The sequence below is a fragment of the Lissotriton vulgaris genome, chromosome 1_2 (genome assembly GCF_964263255.1).
Source record: "Lissotriton vulgaris chromosome 1_2, aLisVul1.2, whole genome shotgun sequence".
NCBI lineage: Eukaryota > Metazoa > Chordata > Amphibia > Caudata > Salamandridae > Lissotriton > Lissotriton vulgaris.
In genome coordinates this window covers 128,782,354-128,805,156 of record NC_141686.1, presented here as the reverse complement: position 1 = coordinate 128,805,156, position 22,803 = coordinate 128,782,354, and the positions used below count along the sequence as shown (strand labels likewise).

The window sequence follows — 22,803 nt, the reverse complement described above, 5'->3', positions numbered from 1 at the left end:
CTCTGGATGGAATTATGAGGAAAACATGTGTGAGCATTGAGGAAACTAAGATTCTGTTATGTTATTCCTGCAAATCATATATTATTTCTGTCCCTGTGCCGGAGATTCAGATGCCGTTAGTATTTGAAGTAGTAGAGATCTGCATCATTCGCAGAATTAAAGCACATGTCCGTCTTCATACTCATGAGTAGAGAGTGCACTTACAATCTTAACATAAAGTTTGTGCAGAAAGCAGTTGTGTTGCATTTTTCTCAGCATCCTGTGGAGAAGTGTGGCTCACTGGTTAGAGGAGGCAGACCTGGAAGCAGAGGTCAGCCCGGGACCAGGGTTCAATTCCCGGCTCGGCGGGGTCTTGAGTCCTAAAATGTCCATGGACTCGACAATTCTCGCTCCGGTGCCTACTTGAATCATGGGTTCACACTCTGCGACTCTGGGCAATAGCTTGCTTAATCTCCACAACGGCCCCTTGCGGCGGGATGCCTGGCTTTCACCTTGCGGATACCCTGCCGGTGTTATCTCACAGGGGAATACCAGGACGGGTTCCCTAAGCAAGCGCTTAGAAACCAGTGGTGATTTGCGCTATATAAATTCCTGTACATTTACATTTACATATCCTGCACTTCTAACGTGCAATTCAAAATTAGCAACAACAAAAATATTAAGATTAAAAACATAATAAATATAAACATATCTACTATGAATACATGGTATTTAAAAAAGAACAACAGACACACAATATCTATAATAAATTGTGCATGAAAATAACAAAAAATTCTTATTAAAAAGCATTAAAAAATAAATACTGTTTTATAATACCTATAAACATATAGAAAAGTTCATGTTTGTAATTAAGAGAAAATTATATAAAATACATATTAATATATTTTTAAAGAATAAATAAAAAAAAACACATTTCTTTTTATTTGTTTTTTAACACACGTTTGTTTAACCTAACAATAATTTTTAATTATAAAATTGTGACAAAACCCATTTTAAGCTGCAGTATTGTATTTAAAATCATATTACCAACATAAAAACATTTAATTGTTAATTATGTAACAATATAAAATACACATATAAAGAAAAAAAGGTGTAAATATATAAATAATTTCATAAATAAAGACATTTATAAAATATTATTTAAATTCAAACTACATCCACCAAAATAAACAACAATATTTTTAAAAATATAATATTTTAATTTAAATTCTGTAAACACTATAAAAATACATAATTTGACAGGGAGGGGGGTCCAGATGTATTATTCTTTCTCTAGGGCAACAACATTGGGAAATTTATTTAAAGGGGTTAAAAGGGGTTACATTTACTACTGTACCTACATTCCTTCAACTATTGTGCAAACGTCGTTCATTTTAAGGGGGACAAAAAATGTTAACTCCAGTCTCGCAACATTGGGAAGAGAGCATAAATTGGAGGGTGAAATTTAAAATTCGAACTCCAATTCAACTAAAATGTGGGTAGTGAATAATGTAAAGGGGTGAGATTTATTATTCTAACTCAAACTCAAAACAAGCGTTGGCATAGATCTCGCTTTAGGGACCTTCTAAGTATTTAGTTATGCAGCACAATATTCTTGATGCAACAACAACTGTTGCATGGCTAAACACTTAAAAGGTCCCAAAGGCGAAACCTATTGGCTATGCCAACGCTTGTTTTAATATATTTCTCATCCTCCTTATTTCCGTATTTCCAACCCCTTGATCTGGGTCAAACTCTGATGATGAAAAGGGATTGCGGGTAACAAAAAATTAGTCCCGGTACCTACCATCGGCACAAAGTAAGCGCTGTCCAGAGAGGCGGCAGGTGATCTGCTGTGAGAGGGGGGGGCGTTTTGTGGACAGCTGCGGCAGACTACTGTCGCCAGAGAGAAAGAGAGTGCACTGGGGACGGGTCACGGAGAGAACGTGCACTGATAGGTAGCCAGGTTACAAGTGGTAGCAAAAGGTACATAAATGCAATTTACGATACAACACGATATGTACACATTGATATGTTTGATTTGTTGTCAGTGGGAGGAAGCCTATCATAGCGTGCTTTTATCACGGGGCAGAGCACATTGTCCCCGCCCCTCACCCGTAGATTCGAAGACAGGCGCGCCTCACACACGCCGTGTTATAGTGAACAAGAACAATTATAGCACGTTTTTGTCTCATTGTTGCCACCAGGCAGCACATAGTGAGATCACCAGACTGGAAGAGAGTGCGCATTTCTTATGCAGGTGAAATGGAGACAGGACCCGGAGAGTAGGGGAGAGTTTCCAATAAGCTGGTTTAATGAAGAGCAGGTGAGCGCACGCCTAGTGACGCCACTGAACTAGGGAGAGAAAGTGTGCAGTGTGACCCCAATGGAGATACAATATATGTATATAAAAGTGACTGACACAACAGACAAATGGATGAAGAGGAATGACTGACAGCCATTATATGTAAGAATAACTCCTTTGGCCGCGCAGCCATAAAAGTAACACCAGGTGGCAATAAAAAAAACAAAAACGTGAGTGGTGCGCACATGCGCGCGCGACGTGAAAAAGTGCTGTGCACGTTAAGGGCGCTTGTGCACGTTCTAGCAAGCTGGTGGCAGGCGAAGTAGCACTTTTTGAAGCAGCTACCAAATGTCTCGCAAGAGCAGTGAATGCACTGACTCTAGCGAGACCTAAACATTGGGAAAGTGCATAAATCAAGATGACATTTACTATTCTAACTCTATTCCAACAAATGTTGGGAGAAATGTATATATTTGCTCAGTGGAGGGTATGTTTTTGTCAAACTTTTTTTTATTTATTTTGCAAGGTACGACAAATCATAGCACTATCTTATTCGTCACACATGAATGACAATGAATGATAGCAGAACTTGACGACCTAAAGAGTCATGAACATCACAGGAAACAAACCCCGGCCCACGCCAATTGGAGTGCACATTTAGAGGGAACAGCTTCTAAAAGAATTGGGCGCAGGGCTCTTAGTTTAAAATAGCAAAGAATGCTATGAATTTCCCATCAGGCTGTGAGGCCCCTGTATTTAAGGGCCATTTATGTCGATGGGGTTATACAGGACGTACCAGAGCAGATGGATAATGGCTCCCAGCCGTGGAGCACTGAACCAAAAAAGAAACAACCAACCCTTCCCTCCCTCCGCCTCCCCGTACAAGGTGGCGGCCAAAAAGAAAGAAGAAAAAGAAAAAAGAAGGTGCAAGGTACAGATTTGTTTGGTGGGTCGCACGTTACAACTGGAAAAGATGAAGCGCCCTAACAGAGGCGGGGCAGACAGCAGACGGGAGACCTCGAGAGGAAGGTGACCAGGGGACCCCAAGTGAATTCAAAGTTTTTAAAGTCATCTCTCCGCGGCATTCGACACGGTCTGCCACCGCACCCTAGTACGGCGCCTCAGCAACATCGGAATCCAGGACAAGGCGCTGGAATGGATCATCTCCTTCCTCGACGGAAGAACACAGAGAGTCCGCCTACCACCGTACAAGTCAGAGGCCTCCGAAGTCATCTGCGGCGTCCCCCAAGGATCATCTCTGAGCCCCACCCTCTTCAACGTCTACATGAGCCCCCTCGCGGCCATCGTACGCAAACACAACCTCAGCATAATCTCCTACGCCGACGATACCCAGCTGATCCTCTCCCTGACCAACGACCCCGCCGCCGCCAGAGCCAACCTGCACGAAGGGATGAAAGAGGTAGCCGAGTGGATGACGACCAGCCGCCTGAAACTGAACTCGGACAAGACGGAGGTCCTCATCCTGGGCTCCTCACCCTCCGCCTGGGACGACTCCTGGTGGCCTCCCGCCCTGGGCACCGCACCCAAACCGACAGACCATGCACGCAACCTGGGCTTCATCCTGGACTCCTCCATCTCCATGACCAGGCAAGTCAACAACGTCTCCTCGGCGTGCTTCAACATCCTACGCATGCTACGGAAGGTCTTCTGGTGGATCCCCACTGAGACCAGGAAGACCGTCACCCAGGCCCTCGTCACCAGCCGACTGGACTACGGCAACGCCCTCTACGCCGGGACCACCGCCAAGCTCCAGAAGAGACTCCAGCGGATCCAGAACGCCTCAGCCAGACTCATCCTCGACATCCCACGAACCAGCCACATCTCCGGACATCTGAGAGACCTTCACTGGCTCCCCGTCAACAAAAGAATCACCTTCCGCCTCCTCACCCACGCACACAAAGCCCTACACGACCAAGGCCCGAGCTACCTCAACAGCCGAGTCAACTTCTACGCTCCCAAACGCCACCTCCGATCAGCCAACCACGCCCTCGCCGCCGTCCCCCGCATCCGAAGAGCGACCACAGGAGGAAGGTCCTTCTCCTACCTGGCCGCCAAGACCTGGAACTCCCTCCCGACCGACCTGCGCCTGACCCAAGACCACCTCTCCTTCAGGAAGAAGCTGAAGACCTGGCTGTTCGAGCAGTAGCGGCACCCCCCCCCCCCCCCAGCGCCTTGAGACCCTACGGGTATGTAGCGCGCTTTATAAGTGTCAATGATTGATTGATTGATCTCTAAAAATTTCCGACATCTGCTCAATACTGAGAAGCCTCCATAATCTGGGGTACCAGAGGGTGAGAGCCGTAGTTTCTCTCTTTTTTCACGCCGCCGCAAGCAAGATCTTAGCAGCCCCAATACATAGCCACATGATTTTTTTATCCGTCCATGTTTGATGTTCTAACGAGAGTTCCCGGAGTCCCAACAACACCTCAGCCAAATTCGTTGGTGTAGAATAGCCCAGCATGTCTTTGATATGAGCAAGGATCTCTTCCCAGAATGGCCTGATGTAAGGGCAGTCCCACCATATTTGCTGGAAATCTCCCAGAAGACCACAGCCCCTCCAGCACCTATCGGAGGACCCAGGAAAAATTCTGCGAACTTTGGGAGGGTAAAGGTACCAATCCATCATAGTTTTACGGTGTGCCTCCCTGAGGTCGGCAGAGTGATTAAACGTTGTGATATCGTACCACAAGTGCGACCACTCGTCATCCGCCATATCCAGTTGAAGAATATCCTCCCACATTGACATGTAACGGGGGTGCAACGCGTGTTTAGTAGTAAGGAGAAACTTGTATATAAAGGAGATTGGGCCTTTCATGGATTTTGCTTTTAATGAGAAAGAATTCGAATTTGGTCAAGGGTCGTGTAGCCCCCTCCCATACTTGCGGAGCAAGGGCTCAGTGCAGGAGCTGGTGGCAATGGTATCTCTCCGATTCCTGTAGATCTTACTCCCTTTTACAGCTATCAAAGGTGAGGGGATCATAGTTATGGAAGAGATGTGTTAAGGCCAGACAACCCCCGCCATGCATCGAATGGTCCCGACTGTAGTCCCAGAGAGAATGCCGGGTTAAAATGTAAGGGCGTAAAGGGGGAGAGAAAGTAGGTCCATCTCATCACCCGACACCCAGTCCCATACCATAAATGTTGTACGTGTAGGAGTGCTTATATAAGTGTTTTTAGGCCTAGCACATTTGAGCGCCATATTAAGTCCCATATAGTGCGACCGGTCACACTACGGTCCATGTGTAGCCAATGCTTATCGGATTCATGTTTCGTCCATTCCACAAGCACTCGCAGTTGAGCGTCTTACAGTATAAATGAATATCGGGGAGGAGGGTATGTTTTTTATGTAATTCTAATGTAGCAAACATTATTTACAGTTAAGAAAAGGGTGGGAGCCATCATGTGAGAAGATTCAATGTAATAATTATATTTTATATTTATATGTGTATCCCATAAAATAAAATCGAATTTAAAAATAGATAACCAAAATATACTCCATACTAAAGTAACCAAATAACAACCCAACATATAAAAAAATAGAAGCAATAGTACACAAATTAATGTAAACATTTTGTTTTTCCAAAATTTGAAATTTAAACTCCACAAATAAACATACCGCCTTTTTATAATCTAAGTTGAATTAAAATAAAAAAAACGGTAATTGAAACATAACTAAATAATTTAATCCACAATTGAAACATAAAAATTAAATTAAATCTTAACCAGCCCAAATACAAAAACACCAACATTAAAAAAAATCACTTTTTTAAACAAATAAATCACAAAAGTAAAAAACATTTAAAATATGTATTAAACAATTTATAGAAGAAACAGCACCCACAAAAATATCAACCCCCAGAAAGTTAGCATTTGTTACAACAAATGCAATAATTACATCTCTATCTCGAATAAACCTGCTCACATATCTCCAATAAACTACACAATCTGTATTTTACAAAAACTTGTTAACAAATGTAACTACATATACATTTTGATAATTAAAAGATATTTTAAATATGTATTACTAAATATTTGTTTAAAAAATGTAGATTCTTGCACTACATGCCCTAACCCTCATACAAAACCAGCAACTCCCAAAAAAAGTACATGTATGAAATAAAAAATGAACAAAACTATAAACATATCAAACCAATTATTTAAATTAAAAAAATGTTTTAACTACAACATTAACACTTACTATGTTAAATACCACAATAATTTAATGAATATAATTTTAAACACTGATAATATTGCAAAAACAATTCTTACAATTGATATTAGTCCCCTCAATATTTTTACAGTCATGATATTTTGACTACAATATTTTGGTCAGATTATATTTTGGTGCTGATGTTCAAGTACCATACTTTCTCTCTCTCTCTCTAGCAATACTCACCAATGATGCCATTGTGAAGCCGATCACTTCAATATAGCCATCGTCATGTCGCTGTGGTTCAAAGTCACGGTGATCCCCTGTATTTCCCCATGGCATCGTGCCAGCACAATACCTGCAACAAAGAGACATGCAATCAATGAGTCGTGAGGAATGATATACAACAAAACCAGTGAAAGAGAAATGTTCTGAATCTCTAAAAAGAAACAGCCAAAGAAAGAATATTTTCATCAGTCGTACATACAATGAAAAATGTGTTAACAGAGTAAAAATGCTTCATTTAGAAAACATTAAGACACAATTTAGCTATTATATTCTTCCTACCTGTAAGGATTTTTCTGACTTTGCATGGATTTTATGTCAACATAGAATTTTAAAGTTTTCTTTAGCTGACCTCAAATTCACAAATTCCGTTCTGATCCTTCTCAGCCTTGCTAGGACTATACTCCTTTCTAGCCCTCCTGAATCCCTACTGTCTCCTTCTAAGGGGTCGATTACGATGTCGTCTGGAAGGACTTCGAACAGGATTCGATTAGTTCGAATATGAATCGGAAGACCTGTTTCTGATCGACTCGGAAACATTTCCAAACAACTGATTTCGATGTTCGGAAACCGTGCGGACTGTCCGACTCGGTTCCGAACGGCATTCGAAGTAATCGAGTCGTTTGGAGCAAAATCGTTGTGGTCTACGGACTGCGTTTCCAAACCAGCGATTAGAATGTAGGATACGGACATCCTTTCCAAATCGGTTGTTGCAACACGGATCAGCTGTCGGAATCTGACCAGGTGAAGGGTAGCCCGTAGCAGGCCCCCCTTCACCTGGGGCCCTCTGAATGGGGCCTGTGGGAGTACCAATGGGAGCCCTCTTTCTAACCATGCACAGTGGGGCAGGCACTATGGGGTGCCTGCCACAGGGTTCACGATTTTCTACACCCACCCCTTTTTTCAATGGGAGCCTGTGTAGTCGGTCGGAACAAAGGCTCCCATTGAAGTCAATGGGAGTCGGACCGCGCGTAGTCCTGAAGCATCGTAATCGGTCAGTCATACTCGCAGAACCTGAGTCGGTCAGAAAGCATTCCGAAACCGAATCGGTCGGAATGTTTTCCGAACGACATCGTAATCAACCCCTAAATCTTCCCCCCACCTCTCGACCCACAATACTTTTGGTTAGTTGCAGGTCACATGGTTAGGCCAGTTACATGATGGCCCCTCTTGGGTGTGCTCAATTAAAGGCGACTCTCTGTGGCAACCTCAATTTTTGGGCCTAGGAAGGTTGAGCCAGTAACCATGCGTTGGAGCCTACTATTCAATCCTAGCAATATTCCTTGTAGATAAGGTGACCCAAACCAATGCCATAGTGTCTTCAAATGAGAACTGTATGCAATCTATTATGCTGACTTCATTCTGCCAGTTACTTTCCTTGCAGTTACTCAGCCACAAGCTAAATGTCTCTCTAATGTTATTTCTCTGATTATCTGTCACAGTTCTAACCCAGCATGCCCATACAGATTGAAGACCTGCATAGTTCGCTGCTGCCGTTTAGCAGTCCACTAACTGGACCAACTTAGTGATCTGCAACCTAAGAGATCCATAGGTGGCCATTTAGTGTGAATGTGCTTAATACTGTGAATTGAAGCCTTTCAAATACCTTTAATTTAAGTCTATATTTAATGTTCCAGCTTGGTGAGGAGATGTCATTATCTGCGTTTTGCTATAATATATGTACACAGACGCTTTTCTGATTGGCTCTGCATCTCTGTAGCTCTCATAAGGATATTGGTGGATCTACAAATGGATCTCTGTTCTGGAATCCTCTCACCCATGTGGAACGGGCTAGGGACTTTGACCTGAGTAATTCACATTTGATCCCACATTTCTCTTCTGGGTGGACCTAACAAGAGATCTAGGTGAAGAGTATTTCAGAGCTGCCTCTTAGACAATCATCTGAATGGACCTTATGAAGGAATTAAATCTATTGCTAATCACATTTCTCATTTAGGGATCCGTGAACTCGGTATTTTTCAAATGCCTCACAATTTTCATCTGGGTGCACTTAGCTAAGCATGTCACTTCTTAATAGTTCCCACTGTCTCCCTTCTCAAAAAGTGGAGAAAACATGGACCTGTAACATGATTTTGGATTTGGGATCATATGGCCTCTCTACAGCCTATCATCTCCCTTGTGAATGGACCTCATCAGAAAGAGCTTTGTCTATTCCCATAATGTCTCTTCATTTCTGTGTAAGTCTCATTGGCCCATCATTTCTCTAAGATGGACTTGAATAAAGACATTCATCCTGTTGAGAGTTCCAGTGTTCTCATCTGTGCTCTCATCTGCATAGACCCGTGTTCGTCATACCTAACTATGGCCAAAAACTTTGCTACTCATATACAGTGAATATTAAGCAGCAAGAGCAAATATTTGACTTCAAAGAGCTCACCAAGGTATGTCTGAAGGCATAACTATACAAAACAGAAATCTATGGCATTATGACACCTAGCCACAGTACCTAATTGTTATCTTCAGAGCACAGCTCTTGACCTCACAGACAACATCCAACCATCCCATATAGAACGCGCCCCACCCATGTACCTACCAATCTTACAAGAAAAAGTGGCTATAATGGTATCCCTTATACCTTTCTGTAAGACCAGCATGCCTTGGCTGAAAGCCACGTTTGTTGTTACACTCTTGGTGCACAAATCTCACTCTGGCATATGAAAGTCAGCTCTCCTCACATAAAATACTCAACCCAAGATTTCCAGCCATATATTTAAGCTTCGACATGCAATCCATCAGTTAAGGCAACAGCAATAGGTAACAGAAACAATGACGGTGTTCACATCTCTCTCTACATTGATTATTGTCAAGTCTATGGAGAATACATAGTTTAAAGGACATTTGTAAAGGTGTAATGAAAAGATGGTTATTAAATGGAGGAGCAAATTATGATAGAGATGGTGACTCAGGACAGGGCACACAGAAGACTGTGGCCAGGATTTACAAAGGTTTTGCATCAGGTTTGTGTTACTCTGTTAATGCAAAGCAGTCACAAAATCTTTCTGAGGATTTACAAACCAACGCACGGTTTTGCATTACTTAGCGTCATGAGGGCATTACATGGGTGGTAATTGGGTGTCCCCATGCAACCACCCGTGCGCTCAGATCAAAACCCATCTACTAATATTAGTGGACAGGGTTTTGCACCAAAAAATAAGGCTGCTGGAAAGCAGGTGTTAAAAGGAAATGTTTTCCTTTTTTTCCTCTCTTTGCTTGGGTACTGCTCTGTGCAACACACCTACAAAGTAGGAAAAGTTTTAAAACTTGTTTAATCACAGTATTTTTTACTGGAAGAGTTCCCATCCAGTACAAAACCTATGATGGACTCATGCACACACCCTTGTACTATGGCGCAAAGGTGTGTGTGTGTGTGGCTCTCAATGGCAAATTTCTGAACCAGTGTAGGGAGAGGGAAAGAGAGTGCTGTATCTCTGTAGATTTGGCACTCTCCTGCTCTCTCGCTGTTACGCAATGCAGTGCAGTACCTTTGGGTGCTGCCATGTGTTGTGTACCTCCTTTATAAATCTGGGCCTCCAAGTAACACAAAGGCAATGAGAAAAATGTTTAAGGCAAATAAACAAAGGCAGAGAGCTAAGCAACCCATGAGAAAGAAAGGCTAAATTCTGACGGCCTCGCATTCCAAAAAAAACCTTCAAAAGCATCTTCGCAGCCTTGCATTCCAGATTTCAGAATTTACCTCCCTGGTTAGTATGTATGTATGTATGTAGGTATACTTATATAGCGCAACCTGTCACCACAAAGGGCATCCTGGCGCTTGCCTAGGGAACCCATCCTGATATTCCCCTGTGAGAAGCCCCGTCAGGGTATCCACAGGGTGAAAGTCAGGCATCCCGCCGCGAGGGGCCGTTGTGGAGATTAAGCAAGCTATTGCCCAGAGTCGCAGAGTGTGAACCCATGAGTCGAGGAGGCACCGGGACGAGAATTATCGAGTCCGTGGAATTTTTAGCCCAAGACCCGCCGGGGCAGGGAATTGAACTTTGGTCCAGGACCGATCTCAGATTCCGGGTCTGCCGCCTCTAACCCCTGAGCCACACTTCTCCACTCTCGTCAGACTATCCTCCACTCTACATTCTGCCACTTTTTTAAAATAAGTAGAGCGTTTCTCTGCCTTTTGGCTACGTTTATGATACAAAAATACCCTAAACATGAATAAATAAATTAAGGGAAAGGGTTGTAGAGCAGTCAAATTGGAATAGCACATCAATGTTTTTGATACACTGGAACAAGATAATGGAGAATTCGGGTAGTTCAGTGAACAGAAAGGTACAAGGATCAATTCTGGCAGCTACTCTAATTTCGAGAATACGTTTATTGAACATGAAAGTGAAAAAAGGTAAGTAGCCGTTACAAAAAGTGTTAAAGTTGATAATTTCCCTCTCTATCAAAGATATATAAAAACTGATTTGGCAATGAGGTTAGCAATCACAAAAGATAGAAAAAAAATATATATAGAGAAATCAATTCTTCAAGTGCTGCATAAAGGGGTGTATTACCTCTTGAAAGGAAGAGACCAGTGACAACGTTTACTACTGATGAGCAGTGTAGGAAAACAGTGATAATATCCTGTGAAGGGTACAAGAGACTACACATCCTTGAGCAAACCATCAAAGCAAAGGCAACATATCTTTAGAAATAACAGAGAGTAAAACACACTCTGCACATGTCTCTTACCTGGGGATATTTAGAAATACTATACACTGGAACTTCATCTCTTGGATTTTGGGGGTGAGGTCCGTGCCATCGCACTGCAATAGAAACATATTTTAATTTGAGAGGAGGTTTTGAAATATATTGAATATATAGGTTGGTCAATTTCTAGTGCTTTAAATAGCGGTCATACTGATGGCTGGTAGGTGATGTCCATGGAAACATAAAAACAACAGAACTGCGGGTTTTGTGGTCACTATATTAACAAAGAAGAGCCTCTATTAATAGGGCCCAAGAGTCACCGGGGATAAAAACCTTCTTTTATGGGCAACCCTCCTTTTCTAGCAGATATTAAAGCCTTTTTCTTAAATGTATTTAAGCAATTTTAACCACTGTGTCCACAAAAGGACTTTAAATCTTTGAAGGGGTTCTAATTGTCTCTTGGCTGTGTATCTGCTCCCTGATGATCTCTGTCTCCATCCCCAACATGTAAAAGAGATCAGAGATAATTCTCTTTGTCTATCACACATGCAGCTCTTACCACAACTTTGACGTGCTTCGATAAATCTCTGGAACTTCGCTGCAGGAAGTCGGAGAACGCGGCCTGTAAATATATATGGAGAGAGGGCAGAGAAGAAGCTACTGTGAGAACACAGTTTTGTTTACCCATTGGGTCAGTCAACATGGTACGGTGTCCCTCCATCAACTCTATGATTTTAGTCACCGTAAGTTGTTTTTAAGCAGATATATAACTAAATACGTTAACATGGCACGGAGAAACTTTCACCCAGCCCTCATTGCAATATCCAGACCTTAAAAGATACTTTTTTCACAATGTGCCTTACAGGCAATATGGTAATATAACATAGGGCTTTATTGCATCTGTAGGTCCACTCACACTGCTAACCTAAACATACTGATGTATATGGGGAAGAAAGCTACTCTGAGTACAATATTGTAGAAGGACGAGGTTCATAAATAGACATTATCCAACCATTTAGCTAACTAATGTGTAATCAGTTACTAATCTGTACATCAATCTCTTTAATCCTCAATTTATCTTACCTCTGAAATCTTCTCTCCTCCTAACTCTTAATCCATAATACTGTTGATTTATTCAAATCTAACTCTACGCGTCAATATGTTCCAGTTGTACTTCACGACAACAGCATCTCCACCTGTCACCTTCAACATCACTCAGTCATATACCCAACTGAACCGCCACAGCCAGAATCATTTTGCCATTTCCCAAGACATCATTCTCTTTCCACTGCACATGTGGTAACATTGACTCACCCCTGCATAGAACATTTTGTTTCGAAACCGGCTGTTGAATTTCTCTGGGTTGGCTTCTGCAATGAGAAGTAAAAGGCAGGCATGAAATGGCAGAAGGTCAGAAGGAGCTACCAGGGAGACCCTCTGCTTATCAGCGACAAAGGGATCAAAACAAAATCAGGAAAAGGAAGAATGTGTGTTGTTTGAAACATGTGCTTTCTAGAGTTTGCAAATGATTTCTCTGAAGGAAGAGCTCTGCTGAGGTCACATTTTTTACTAAGGTTAATTTATTTCACACCATTAGACATGGTGTCTTTGAACACCTGTATTTTGTATATAACTGTTCAAGAGGCGAGTGGCTTGTTCCTAACTTTTAAAACCTGTTCTATTGCATTTGATCAGTTGCTACTCATGCAATAGCATAAAGTTATAGCAATGGGAGTGTGTGTGGAATCATAGTGAGTGCACCCATATATTTTTTATAGGTCCTCAGTAAGCATTACCCTGAAGCATGAAATCACCCGTTCGCTGATTTTTCGCTTTGCAGCAAATCGACATAACTCTGGGTGCAGTTTCCAGACTGTCATGTAGGTTTGCAACTGCTCAATACGTCTACAAATACATTATTGGTTAATAGCAGCTTCATAAAAGGATACATGGATTCCCTCTTTTTTAGGCCCAGTACATGACTTGTCATTTGGGCTTTATGGTTAAAGCTGTGTTGTATATGGTCCAGAAAGTTGCCATGTGGGGATCTGTGATTCGTACGCCCCAGGACAGAGTTTTCTGGTCTACTGACAATGGTTAACAGAATCATTTCAGTTAAATTCTAAACTTTGATCTATTTCAGGCTTGGTTCTATAGTGATAGTGACTCTGAGCCAGCCTAGGATGTAGGCAGCACAAACCTGAGAAAAAGAAAAAAGCCACTAACAGATTGATTGATAGAAAAAAGACGAAGAAATAGGCTTCTGTTATATGTGCAGAGTCATAAACAGTGCATGAGTAATCTAGAAATGGTTTTCATTAGCATCTCTAAGAAACCCTTACTGTGCTTTCTGCTTTCCCTTTAGGCAAGAAAATATGACTATATATATATATGGAACCTTGTATATATATTAATATATAAAATCAAGGCTCCGTATATTGGAGTAGGACCACCATTGGTTCCAACTAAAGTTTAAAAATTGCTTCTAACTTGTTTCTAGTGTTTCCCTGAAAACATGATAGTAATGTCTATATTCTAGGACAGGAGGAATCTGGCATGTAAATTAAAAGATCCAGGATTAAGGTTCAAAATCTATTTGACATCACATAAATAAAGTCTCAGAACGCTGATAGCTGTGCACTACAGGAGAGCAAGCATTGGCAAACCCAATAAATCTCGCTTTTGGGGGGTGTTAGTGTTGAACAAAGCAAAACTAAAGGGGATGATGGATGGAGTGTTGATCATTACATGCACTCACCCCCAATCAACTGATCTGGGTTTAATCCATCATCATTCCTTAGCTCACTCCGCCACCCCAGTTCAGACATGGCCATATGCAAATCAGTCTGACCCTGTGTGTCATGGGAACAGTCCAGCCCGAACTGCCAAGCCATGTCGTCCCTGGACCGGAAACAAACATCCTGGGACCAGTTTCTGCTAATCAGCCGTCATCAGCCAGGCTAGCTTGAATCCAGTGGCAAAGTGAGCAAGGGACTCACGTCTGGGTATACCCTGTCAACTTAGGGCGAACAAAGCAAAACCAAAGGGAATTATGGACGGAGTGTTGAACATTGCAAGCACTCACCCCCAGTCAACTGATTTGGGTTTAATCCATCATCATTCTTTAGCTCTCTCCAACACTCCAGTTCAGACATGGCCATATGCAAATCGGTCTCACCCTGTGCCTCATGGGAACATTCCAGCCCGAACTGCCAAGCCATGTATTCCCTAGACCGGAAACAAGCATCCTGGGACCGGTTTTAGGCTAATCATCCGTCATCAGCCAGGCTAGCTTGAATTAAGTGGCAAAGTGAGCAAGGGACCCACGTCTGGGCATACCCTGCCAATTTAGGCAAACAAAGCAAACCCATGCCACTGGAGTCAAGCTATCCTTGTTGATGAGGGTTGAAAGTCCGAAACCGTTCCTAGGATGCTTGTTTCCAGCCCATGGAGGACCTGGCCTGGTAGTTGGGGATGGACTGTTCCCATTGTGCGCAGGGTCAAGACTGATTTGCATATGGCTGGGTCCAAACTAGAATGGCATGGTGAGCAAAAAAACGATGGATTTAATGCCCAGATCTCTGTACTGGGGTGAATGTAAGACATTATTCTGCATTATGTCCATCAATTGCTGTTTTTGCATTAGTCACCCCGAGTGGGACTGGTATGCTGGGACTTGAGTCCCATGCTCTCCATGCTACTGGAGTCAAGCTATCCTGACTGATGGGAGCTAAACGCCTGAAACCGGTCCTAGGATGCTTGTTTCCACTCCAGAGAGGACCTGGCCTGGCAGTTCGGGCTGGACTGTTCCCATTGGGAGCAGGGTCAAGACTGTTTTGTATATGGCTGGGTCCAAACTGGAATGGCATGGTGAGCAAAAAACTATGGATTTAGGCACGGATCTCTGTACTGGGGTGAATGTATGACATTGTTCTGCATTCTGCCCATCAATTGTTTTTGCATCGGGGCGTGGCTTGGGCGCCGATGGCGATGGTCGCCTGAGAGCTCGGCTCCGGGACTAAGCCCGAGTTTATCCTGAAAATCGGTGGCTGAGGGGCACCCCAAACCCCGCATTCGGTTGTGCGAGGCGACGACACCCTGCCGGGGGCCTTAGTGGAATTTGGACGGGGACTGCTCTGAAGAAATGCCGAAGTTTGCGGAGTGGCGGAGTGCGACCCAACATGGCGCCCGGATCCCTTTGTCCCCTCGATCGGAGCTACTGAGCTGAGGAGGACTCGCGGATGTCGGCTGGCACCCGGCTTCATCATCCTCGGTTGTTTTGGACAGTGGACATTGACGGGCTCAGACTTTATGCAACGGGTTCACACTCGATTAGACGACTGGGCGGGTGCCCACGCACTGGAGGGCACCGGGTGTGGGAGCCTTCGGCTACAGGTGGTGGCCCGCATCGCGACTCCGCAGCCAGATACGTCCTCCCGGCCAATTCAACTACATGGGAGGCGCGACACTCTGGCGCCACGGAACAACCGAGGGAGTTGGTGGCCCTCACCCGGGAGCTATAGTGGGTGAACGGGCCTGCCCGTCCAGGCGACGGTTGTCTCCGCCCCCTCATCGGTGCCCTCGGACGACGTGGCGGTGGTGTGAGCCGAGGCGGCGGAGCCCCTACAGGCACTGGAGAAGGAGATCGCCCAGACCCGATGTGAGACGGAATTCCCGGGAAGGTCGCGATCGACTCCTGTACGCGGAGACACTTACTCCGGGACACCTACGGAGAGCCCCCGGCAGCATGGGGAAACCCAGAGGAGCCAAGGGATCCACCCAGACCACCTCGGACTCTGAAGCCCAGGACAAGGAAGAGCAAGGAGACCCCAAAAGACCTGATGGCGCTCCGCTGCAGCAACAGTTCGACCGAATACTGGAGGCGATAGAGGCTACTCGGTCGGCCCTCCAACAGGACATTGCTCAGGTGGCGACAGGCCTGGGCCTCCTTAGGGCGGACCATGGTAAACTCTCGGACCGGGTCAAGGAGGTGGAGGGCACGGTGAAAACTTTGGAACCGGCGCAGAGAACCTTAGCTGCGACGATAAAGGATGCCATGTCCCGAATCGAGACCCTCGAACGGAGGGCGGAGGATGCGGAAGGCCGCAACAGAAGGAACAACATCCGAGTGGTGGGCCTACCGGAAAAAATCGAGGATGGTGATATGGTGCGATACTTGGAGACCTGGCTCCGAGACACGGTGGTCCCGGAGGGGCTGTCCTCCTTCTACACTCTGGAACGGGCCCACAGAGTTCCAGCACGACCCCTACAGCAGGGACGCACTCCAAGGCCGGTGGTGGCGCGGTTGCTACATTTTCGGGACAGAGACTTGATCCTAAACGCCGCCAGGCACAATGGTCCGTTCCAGGTCGCGAACAGTCAGGTGAACATCTTCCCTGACTATACCTACGAGACGCAACGCAAGCGGTTCTCCTTCCTGGCGGTTAAGCGTGAACTCAGAAGTGAGGGCATCCAATATTCCCTCCTATTCCCCGCGAAGCTCCGCGTCATTGTCGACGACAAAACCCAGTTCTTCGACACCCCGGAGGAGGTCTGTAACTGGCTCGAACTGTATCGGACAGGGACAGATGGTTTCGGCGCCTCGACCCAACGGGAGGATGAGCCGGAACAAAGGAGGCGATCCAAGAGAGTCAGAAATCGCCGCGGCCGCACGGGAGGGCCATCGACTGCGGAGACATCATCGGAGCGGAGGGGAGTGTTGGAGGTTCTGTCGGAACTATCGGGAGCAAGAGATGAAACTCTCGAGGAGGAGGAAGAAAACCCGGGTGCCCAGGGGGCACCATCGGACTCGGAGGATTCAGTGGCAGACAGTACCCATACACCGGTGATCACACCGAAGTCGGTGGAGGACCTCTTAGACGGACAAGGGTGACGGGGTACGCTGCCTTGTTTTGGGTGGGGGCCCGGCAGGGGGGAGGCGGTTGCCGTTCTTTATTGCTGACAACGGAGGAGGGAGGGTTGGGGGGCCTCTGCTCTTGCCCCAGGAGGGTTTGATACCGGGGGGGGCTTGCTATAGTCCTGGTAGCCTGGGCGACGAGGGCCCACTGCCTCCGCCCAGCCCGCACCTGGCCCATAAGGCCTTCCTACGGTGGCGACCGTGGGACTAGGGGAGGTTTTGGGGTTGATACACGCCGAGGTTTGGATGGGATCTAGATGATGCAGTTTGGGTCCTGTTCTGGGGGGGTTGGGGGGGGGCCTTGTTGGTTTTTGGGTGGTTTGGTTTTGGTTGGGGAAAATGGCCGCCATCAGCGCTGAGTGGATTGATGCTTTTTCTTTGGGGGGACCCAAACGGGAAGACTGTGCAAGAACACTATGGGACAATGGCTGATGTTGCTAACTTGAAATGTGTTACTTGGAACGTGAGGGGGCTTCACACTATGTCCAGGCGTCACAAGGTCCATGCTTATTTAGTGCGTAGGGGAGTGCAAATGGCGCTGCTGCAGGAAACGCATCTGAACAAGGCGGAAGGGGCGGCGCTTCAGCGTAGGTGGCGAGGGCAGGTCTTCTCCACGGCGTACTCTGCTTATGCCAGGGGGGCGCTAATATGGATTAGGGCAGGAGTCCCCTTTCAGGTCACGAGGACAGTGTTGGACCCAGAGGGGCGTTTCGTGGCCATCTCAGGCACCCTAGGAGGGAGGGATCTGAACGTTTGCTGTGTGTATGCTCCTAATGTTGACCAGACTGCCTTCCTTTCCGGGTTATCGGGCTCGCTGGCCCACTTTTTTGCCGGGCCCCTCCTGCTGGGGGGAGACTTTAACTCCGTAGTAGATGTGGACATGGACCGCTCGCACCCCCCGCTCCCCGATTCCCCGGTCCGGCGTACGGCCAAGGGTCGTCAGGATTGGCAGACCCGCTGGGGTTTGACGGACATTTGGAGGGCGCATCACCCCGCGACTAGAGATTATTCATACTTTTCGAGCCTCCATGAGCTACATGTCAGGCTAGATGGCTTTCTTGGTTCGCCCGAACTAGTTTCGGCAGCGGTCCGTTCGGAGTACCTATCGCGGACCATCTCGGACCATAACCCCCTCCTGCTGGACGTTCGCTGGTTCCCCGGGACGCCGGCAGTACCCACCTGGAAGATGCGCCCCGAGATCCTCGAGGACAGTGTCTTCAAGGCGGACCTAGGGGAGAAAATCGCGGATTATTTTGCGTCCAACGGCGGTTCCGCGAGTACTAGGGCGTTCGAATGGGACGCTTTTAAGGTGGTGGTGAGGGGCTACTGTATCTCTAAGAAGGTGGGCATGAGGCGTGTTATCCTGGCAGATTTAGATACAGCGGACCGGGCACTCCGCGAACTTGAGGTTAGCCGTCCCGGGCACCCGGAATTACAAACGCAAACGGTAGAGGCGAGGGAGAAGGTAGCGGTAGAGGTCGAGCGGCTCCGCTGTTTTGATTATAAGGCCTATACGGTCCGGTCTATTGCGGAGGGAGATAGGTCAAGTGCGTTGCTGGCGTGGTTGGCCAACCCCACGCGCCAGTCCCAGACAACGACAAACATGCGTAGGGCAGATGGGACCGAGGTTTGCACCCAACCGGAGATTCTTAGTTGCTTCCGGCATTACTACGAAAGTTTGTACCGTAGTCGCTCCGCGCGTGACCCGGATCGGCTTGACAACTATCTTAGCCCACTGGAACTCCGCACAGTAGGACAGGAAGTGGCTGAAACCCTGGGATCCGATATCGACTTAGGGGAGATCCGCGGGGCCATCAAACGGATGGCGAGAAACAAGACCCCGGGCCTAGATGGCCTCCCAGTGGAGTTCTATGCAGCTTACGCTGACCTCTTGGCCCCTCGGTTACTAGTGGTCTACAGGGAGGCGAAGAGGTTGGGTCGTCTCCCTGGCTCGATGTGTGAGGCGTTGGTGGTTCCTCTCCTCAAACCGGGCCGGGACTCGTCCGACCCGGGGTCTTACCGTCCCCTATCCATGCTGACGGTGGACTACAAAATATTGAGCAGCATCTTAGCCTCGAGGCTGCTGGGACATATGAGTTCCCTAGTACATGAGGACCAAGCCGGTTTCATCCCACGGCGGAATACAACTATGAACATCCGACGGTTGTTCCGCTTGCTTGGGGAACCATTTGTGGAAGCCCCGTCCCCGGTGGTCTTGTCGGTAGACCTGGAAAAGGCTTTTGATAGCCTGGAATGGGACTACCTATGCACGGTATTACGGAGATTCGGCCTCGGGGAGGGATTTGTCAAATGGACCGCAGTCCTCTACGCTTCCGCTTCGGCCAGGGTTCGATCGGGCCCTTTGATTTCGTCGCGATATCCGGTGGAACGGGGCACGCGGCAGGGATGCTCTTTATCCCCGCTTCTTTTTGCACTAGCGGTAGAGCCGCTGGCGATGCACCTCCGCTCGGGAGCCCACTACACGGGCTTATGGACGGCGGCGGGCCCGCATTATGTCTCGCTCTATGCGGACGATCTGTTGCTCTTCCTGGAGGATCCGGTCGACGCTTTGCGGGGAGCGGAAGTAGCGCTAACGGAGTTCGGAGCAGTCTCGGGTCTCCAAGTGAACTGGTCTAAGACCTGCCTCTTCCCAATGCGCAGGGGCACCCCCGCTCCTACGCTAAGTAAGGAGATCAGGTGGGAGCCCGACTGCTTTAAATACCTCGGGGTATTTGTGTATCATGACCAACCCGACCTCCTAGATGGGAACATTGCCCGTTGCATGCGAGCGCTCCGAGGCTGCATGGACTTCTGGGCCACGCTGCCGCTCTCAGTGGCGGGACGTATTGCCCTGCTCAAAATGGTGGCGCTCCCCCGGCTATTGTACTACTTCCGAACCTTGCCGATTTGGGTCCCACCGGCCACGTTTCGTCGCCTGCGTTCTATGGTGATCGGGTTCCTCTGGGGAACGGGCCGGCGGCGGGTGGCCCTCAACACCCTGATGAGGCCAAAGGACGAGGGGGGGCTTGCTGTGCCGGATTTCGAGAAGTACTACCTGGCGGCACAGCTCCAGACCTACACCCAGGAGATAGCCAGGGAATTCAGAGGCCCGGAAGACGGAAGGGGGACGGGTATGGCCAGGCACATCCTCTCCTTTATCGCGCTGCGACAACGCTTGATCCTACGGGACCTATCGATGGAGGAGCGGACTATCCGACTGTGCTGGAACCGGGCTCACGCTAGAGGCCACTCACGGAATCCATATGCACCTGAAATACCGTTGGGGATGCTGACGGCCCTCCCCCACGGAGGGGATTGGTCACGATTGGCGGACTGGGAGGACTCAGGTTTACAGCTCGTCGGGGACCTGTATGGGGACGGAGCGCTCTTGTCCTTTCAGGATCTCATTGACCGCTTTGGGATCTCCAGGGGCGACTTTCTGCTGCATTCGGCCATTGTGCGAGCGATCCAGGCGCACTGGCAGAACGGGCTAGAGGAACCCCAATTATCTCAGGTATGCCAGTACGTGATGATGTCGGCGGGCACGGTGAAGGCGGTCACTTGCCTCTACGGCAGGTTGATCACCGAGGGGTTGGTTCCTCTCACCACATTGAAATCCCGCTGGGAGGAGGACATTGGTAGGGAGATACCGGAGACGACCTGGGCCCAGCTGGTGAGGCGTGCCTGGAAGGGTACACGCAGCGCCCGTTTCCAACTGGTCCACTATTATGTTCTCCACAGAGCGTACCTGACCCCGGTAAAGATCAGGCGTTATTTTGCCACGGCTTCAGCAGAATGCCCTAGGTGCCCGGCTCAGGAGGCGGACCTTTTACACATGCTATGGGCCTGTCCAGGGCTGACGTCCTACTGGCAGGAGGTAGAGGCGACCTTAGAGGAGGTGACGGGGAGGCATCTATCATTCGATGTGGCGGTGGGGCTCTTGCACTGGTTCCCCCACACCCCCCGGAATAAAATCTCCAGTAAATTCATTGACCTGGGGCTCCTACTTGCTAAGCGAGAGGTGACCAGGAACTGGAAGGCACGGGCTGGTCCGGCAGGCAGCAGATGGCACAGTGAGCTTTTGAAGTGGGCGGCGGGTGAGAGCGCGCTGAGATACCAGCTGGCTTGGAGGCAGGGTAACGAGAAGGCGCAGGAGGCCGCGTTAGAGTGGGAAACGCTGGTGCAGGCCCTCAGAGATTATTGTACCCCCAGCGACTCCGATTGTGATGAGGCAACTCGCCCCGAGTCCCGATAAACATTAGCATTGATAGCACTATTACCTTCACCGTGGGTCAAGCAATGGATCCTACGTTGATGAACTCCCTGGCGCTGATGGTGGGGGGGGGGGGGGGGGGGAGAGTTCCGTAGTTAATGGGCAGTTCAAGGGGGGGGGTTACTGTGGGGGTTTTGGGTTTGTTTAGAAAAGCAGAAGACGGACAGTGTGTCATCCGGACCAGCTCCAGCATTCTACTGACCCCAGCTTATTTGCCGCCCGACCCCAGGGATATGGGCTAATTGGCTGTGTACAAACGTTATGGAGGGGGATCAGTGGGCTTTCTGTTGTACATATCGTTCATAACACAATGCTGGTCGATACTGTATTGATTTACTGATTCCTGCAATAAAAATATATTTAAAAAAAAAAAAAAATCAATTGTTTTTGCATTTGTCACCCCGAGTGGGACTGGTATGCTCAGACGTGAGTCCCGTGCTCTCCATGCCACTGGAGTCAAGCCATCCTGGCTGATGAGGGCTGAGAGCCCAAAACCGGTCCTAGGATGCTTGTTTCCAGTCCAGGTAGGACCTGGCCTGGCAGTTCCGGATGGACTGTTCCCATTGGGGTCAGGGTCAAGACTGATTTACATATGGCTGGTTCAAAACTGGAATGGCATGGTGAGCAAAAAAAAGATGGATTGAGGCCCAGATCTCTGTACTGTGGTGAATGTATGACATTGTTCTGCATTCTGTCCATCAATTGTTGTTTTTGCAGGTGTTAGTGTTGTACAGCTTTGGGACGCAGTGCAGCACTTTCAAAATAAATGTAAAAAGGCACAATGATGGTTATATCATTCCATTGATGCAGACATGCATCAGAAAGCAAGCACACCCAAGATGGCAGACATCACTTTAAACAGTAAATAAAAAAATTAAGAATTTCTTTCAACATGAAAGCACCAATTAAAATAAAAGCCAGCAGGAGTTGTGGGGAGTTGAGTAACGGATGAAGAGGAAAAGTAGCACATAGAGGACAGGCAGAGAAGCACAAGAGGGGGAGAACACCACATAACTACATGGGCAGGAGACAGCAACATGGAGCACACAGTGGGGAGATAGAAGTACACGGATGAGAGAGCAGCTTGGCGAAGAGAAGTATATAGACGAGAGAAAGCAACACAGACTGTGAAGGGGAGAGAAGCACACAGGTGAGACAGCAGGAAAACACATGTACTTGTGAACACTTGTGCAAAAAGCAACGAG

The 22,803-nt window shown here is 47.4% G+C and overlaps 1 protein-coding gene across 2 annotated transcripts in view; it reads right to left on the bottom strand.

Annotated features, from left to right (window-relative positions):
• The window catches only part of DGKI (diacylglycerol kinase iota), a 689,048-nt gene that overhangs the window by 394,515 nt on the left and 271,730 nt on the right, over window positions 1-22,803 (bottom strand). For both annotated transcript variants that reach the window (XM_086952973.1, XM_086952974.1), the window contains exons 16-19: window positions 12,723-12,778; window positions 11,968-12,030; window positions 11,451-11,524; window positions 6,702-6,813 (exon numbers count right to left, since the gene is read on the bottom strand). In XM_086952973.1, the coding sequence (XP_086809099.1) occupies window positions 6,702-6,813; window positions 11,451-11,524; window positions 11,968-12,030; window positions 12,723-12,778 (305 nt within the window). The remainder of the gene's footprint in view (window positions 1-6,701; window positions 6,814-11,450; window positions 11,525-11,967; window positions 12,031-12,722; window positions 12,779-22,803) is intronic.